The following is a 5,149-nucleotide window of genomic DNA, read 5'->3' on the forward strand; positions in this document are numbered from 1 at the left end:
GAAGAACTCAAGCATCAGCACAGGCTCTGTGCCGAACAGGCTCTCAATTAACCCTCATTAAGTGGAAAGATATTACCGAACACATTTATCAACATTAGAGAACAGCTGGGAGGCACCAACACTACACTGCTTTTACTGAATTATAACAGTCCACCATACAGTGTGATTTACTAACAATACATGGACTAAAATCAACATAACAGTGGATGCTATATTTAAAATTAACCAAAGACAAGATCAGCCAAGCAATCTACAGCTGACTACCAACTATTCAGTGTTAGGATGCAAGGTACCTAGACATTTCTGGGTATAGTGTACCTGGAAGCAGAAAAGCCCTATGGAGTAGATGACGTAGTCGTCTCTGGAGGCGCCAATGGACGGTAGCACCGAGGCCATGTTGTACACCCCGAGGCAGAAGAAGAGCAGGAAGGCCAACAGATGGCTCCAGATATTCACCGTCTCATTAGACAGAATGAAGAGGCTGCAAAGAGGATTTACAAACTTCACTCAGATAAAAGTGGCAGCTCTCCAGAATCCTCTTTTATACAAAGTGAGATCGGTAATCTCAACCCCAGAGTTCATAATAGTTCAGTTCAAACATCTTCATGCTGCATGAACACGCAGAAAGTCAATCCCTTGGCTTTGGCAAGGTTCAAGAATGAAAGGAATTTAGTGTAATTAGCTATTTTAACTGGCTGTCACACACCTGTTGCTTTATAGAATCAAACCTTCAAGTCAGCTTGTTGCTTTGCCGAATGAAAATGAATGTAAGTACTGACTTTATCAGTGGATGCCATCAAGTAAACAACTGGCAAACCCTATGTGCAAGGGTGTTAGTGGGTATCAACCTATACTTATTAGGAAATACTTATTTAAGTGTGGTTGGAGAATATTATTAATATGCAGTTGCTCCTTGAGTCAACTTCTACGGCTGAGTAGGCATCCTGACTTCTCTGAGTGGCCAAGAGAAGGGGTGTAACGATCCTTCGATCTGGATCGATCAAACACCCCGTGGTCTGATGAAACAAACACTGATGTTTTGTGTGCTTTTATTTCAACAGCCAGCCATATACATGCGCATTCCCAGTGAAGCACTGCTCTTTTCAAACTGAACAAGTGCCAGGAGAGCATTCTGAGACTGGGAATTCACACCAAGAATGAGATGTGAGCATCACAATAAGCTACTGAAGTGCTTTATCTGTTCAGTCCACACCGGCTCTAACCTCCATGCAGCGTCACTGTCGTCAGAACAGCTGTCTGTCAGGAGGACAGTGACTGGCCAAACAGACCGTGGGGATTATGCTTTCTTAAACACACCGGAGAGAAGAAACTTTTAAATAAAACTCCTACTGCATTGCAGGAAATGTTTTTTTTTTGTATGTGTGATGATGTAAATGCTTCCTATCACAAAAACGTTAGTTGAATTGGAAGGTCATCACTGGTCCTCATTTGTATTTAAATAGCACCTGAAAGTGAACAGAGGAGTTTAATACATTTTAAAAAGTATACTTTTGTTACACTGAAATCCTGCTGATCCCCTGGTCTGTTCTCTCATTCTCACCTTTTGATGCACAGTCTGGAGGGCAGGTAGGCTCTGTATCCATCTGTGATGTAGGGGTTCTCCCTCAGAAACGCTGGGATCTGTTCGTAGGTGTACAGTCTGATATCTCTGGGCACCAGCACAGGCCAGTACTGATAACTTCCCAGCTCAATGTAGTGTGCAGTCTGGGCGCTCTTCTGCGGCATGGCTGGGCCAGAAGAGTCTGTTTTAGCCTGTCCTAAAGCTGAGAAGTCAGATTCAGATACGATCCAACTGAGCCTGTGTCCTACATAACAGGTCTAATTAAACAGAGCATGGTTGACCAGTTTGATACTAATATCATCCGCTGCAGCAGGTGAAAGAGCACCGTCCAATGCAAGTGACAACTTAAACTACATCTTTAATAACGTGGTTAAACCAACAAGTGAAGAACAAAGCAAAACGTCAAGGAAAAGCTGGTCCTCTCCACATTATTTGTCTGGAAGAAACCAGAGGAGCTAGCTAAATCAGCTAGCTAACATTACTTTTGTGCTTTAAAGGTGCAGCCACCGGCTTTTCTTGCATGTAAACTCATGTTAGTAATATGTTGACTATCTCCAGCTGAGCTGTGCGTTCCGCTCAAAATATATGGAGAAAACAAACAGCGGATACATCAAGCAGCACTTATTAACAAAATGTATATTTCTGGAAGTAATACTACTCCCAGTCTTTCTCCACCAATACACATTCTGCCATATTAGTAACGTTAGCTGTTAGCTTAACGTTACATTGTACACCGAGCACGGTATCACCGATTATTAAAGTTATTTTATTCCCATAACTGCTCCATTTGTAAATTATTGTAAGCCGACTATATTGAACGAACTAAATGAACTAGAAACCATTCTGAGTTAAGTCACATCGGGCAATATACACTGTCGTTAACCAAATCAGTCTTAAAATAACAGAGTTTTCGAATCTGTTTGGCAGCCACTGCGTTTTAGCTTGGCTTAATCTGAACAGACTAACGTTAACGTAGACGCTAGCTAACATGTCGCCTTGTTTAGAGCCAATACATTAACAGTAAACTTACCTTTTAATTTGGTATATGTCCAGTTGGTGCCATTTGGGGTCTTATAATACATACTACGCATTTGTAAACTTCTGCTATCGACAATTTAACAAAATGTCATGTTTATCAAGTTTCGGCTACATTTTCCAAGTCACCAGTGACGTCTCCAATAATGGACCCCTTCGATGTTCCCAAGGACTGCCTGAATGAAATCAACACAATAGACTCAAAAATTCATGCGTATCAAAACTCCGTGGAAGGACGCTGTGTGATGTGACTGAATGCTCCACTAAAAACTAACAATTCCAAACAATAACAGTTCACTTTCACGCATTTGCATATGAACAACTAAAAGTAACACATGCATAATACCGCAAAAATTGTAAACAACACTCGTTTATTAAACCTACAATGCCATGCTGCACATCATTAGGCTGCATCTCGTTGTTACCACAAAGAAAAACGAATTCATACAGTTCTTAGTAGCTCAAGAGTTAAATATTTGAAATCCTTACTTAGTAGTCAAAAACTAGGCCATTATCCCATCTGAGGTATTCCAAGTTTTTGTTTAATAGGCTATGAAAAAAGTATGAATAATAATGTGAACTTTACTGACTGAACAGTTCCGCGAACTGTCTTTTCTGAATCTTAATAGTTGGCAGACTCATCTGCCAACTTATAATAATTATGTATCATTTTCATGTAGCTATATTTGCCAGCATCTCATGTGTCAGACAAGAAGCAGTAGCACAATAATAATTCGAGTGTGATATATCTAGTCTGACCTTTACATTCCTTGAAATTATAATTACTCATAATGATTTCTCTCTAGTTTAAGTCATAAAGAGTTTCTGAAATGCATGTTTTATGTTTAAATATGCTACTTTATGAATACATTTCTCAATATTAATTTCAAATAACTTTTTATTTTATTTCACTAATGTTTTTAATCTTTAACCTGCTGTTTCTTAAGTGCATAGTAAGCTCTGATAAAAAAAAAACTACTACATTTGAACAGTGCAATTTTATAGTCATATTTATTATTATTACTGAAGACTGCTAATTAATTGTGACCCATGACTTTTTTTAGATTATTACTCTTAAGTATTAGCTAGTGGATTTTTTCCTTTATGACTGGGGGCGGTGCATTTACATAACTAACTTTAACCCCAGGCCATAGTAGACATTACAGGAGTGTGTGTGTTAATGTAACGTAGCCCCACAAATACCCTGAAATGCCACATGCATGGCTGATACAGTATCAACCTAGAAATACGGTTGAACAAGCAGGTGTGGCCGATGTTGAATGCACTCCGTTCAGAGGCGCTCTCGGTGTCTTGGCTGTCATCCCGCCGCACTGTGCGACTGTGTTACATCCTCCTGTTGCTAACTGTCATCAGGACTCCTCATCAGAGCGAGCGCTCTCCACAGACCTCTCAGGTGTGAGAGATGTTGGAGGGATCCCCTCAGGAGGAAACTCACACTCAGCCCTCTCTCTGCTGTTTACACCCCACTTTAATTGCCTCATTCTCAAGTGGAAGTGTGTTCTTCATTATCACCTCTAATACACCTCTCAGCACATCCACTCTGGCAAAGTGTCAGCTGCCAAGTTAAGATAGTAACTCGTGCATGCAAAGGCAAACAAGAAGAATCTCCTGCGGCTGCAGTCACTGCTGGGGTTAGTAATTGATTATGTGGGCCTATTGTTGGCAGTCTTTTGCTACAAATGGTTTTAATAGGAAAGAAACTGTACAATATGTATTTTCTATATTTTAATTATTTGTAAACAATCTAAATATTTTTCCCACTTGGTAATTACCAACTTCAGTGGTTTTTTTCCCTAAATCATTTCTAAATAGAGATACAACAAACTTTACATTTGTAATCACAACTAATATGAAAGGATGCAGGAAGTGAAGAGTGAAAAGGCAAGATGGATTTCAGTGCCCCCAAGGGTCTAGGTGCCCCCAGGGGCACAGGAGCCCCCAGGGCCCCAAAACGTCTAGGGGCCCCCAGAGGCCACAAGCACCCAGAGTTTACTTAAGGGCCCCCAGGGGCCACAAATGTCTAGGAGTCACTTAGGGGCCCCCAGGGGCTACAAGCATCCAGGGTTTACTTAAGGGCCCCCAGGGGCCACAAACATTCAGGGTTTACTTAGGGGTCCCTGGGGGCCACAAGTGTCTAGGGGTTTAGGGGGCCCAAGAATCTATGGGCGATTTAGGGGCCCTAGGTAACTTAAGGCCAGAGCCTTTGTTTGCCCTTGTTTCTTGTTGGAAAGTCAATCAAATAACTTGACCAAGACACAAAGATACAAAACTACTAAAAAGACACGCAAAATGAGACACAAGCCTAACACCTAACCCTAAGGGTACCACTTCAAATTCAAATTCAAATCTTATTTGTATTGCACCAAATCACAATAAAAGTCATCTCAGGACACTTTACAGAGTAAGGTCTAGACCTTACACATGCATAATTGCACATTGACTGTTGACTGCTACACATGCTGCTCCCATGCAGCATACATTCTCTTATTATATTCTTATATATTTTTATTA

At 40.7% G+C, this 5,149-nt stretch overlaps 1 protein-coding gene across 2 annotated transcripts in view; it reads right to left on the minus strand.

The window, feature by feature from the left end:
- The window catches only part of paqr3a (progestin and adipoQ receptor family member IIIa), a 12,141-nt gene extending 9,279 nt beyond the window's left edge, over positions 1 to 2,862 (minus strand). Inside the window, exons 1-3 of one of the 2 annotated variants that reach the window (XR_002274558.1) lie at positions 2,613 to 2,862; positions 1,562 to 1,784; positions 319 to 481 (exon numbers count right to left, since the gene is read on the minus strand). Coding sequence is in view for 1 of the 2 variants with exons in the window: in XM_020595273.1 (XP_020450929.1) it covers positions 319 to 481; positions 1,562 to 1,784; positions 2,613 to 2,673 (447 nt within the window). In the remaining variant the exon portion in view is untranslated. The remainder of the gene's footprint in view (positions 1 to 318; positions 482 to 1,561; positions 1,785 to 2,612) is intronic. The other variant, XM_020595273.1, reaches the window with a different exon arrangement.
- Between the last annotated feature and the right edge of the window lie 2,287 nt (positions 2,863 to 5,149).

This window comes from Monopterus albus, unplaced genomic scaffold (genome assembly GCF_001952655.1).
Source record: "Monopterus albus unplaced genomic scaffold, M_albus_1.0 scaffold26.1, whole genome shotgun sequence".
Lineage (NCBI taxonomy): Eukaryota > Metazoa > Chordata > Actinopteri > Synbranchiformes > Synbranchidae > Monopterus > Monopterus albus.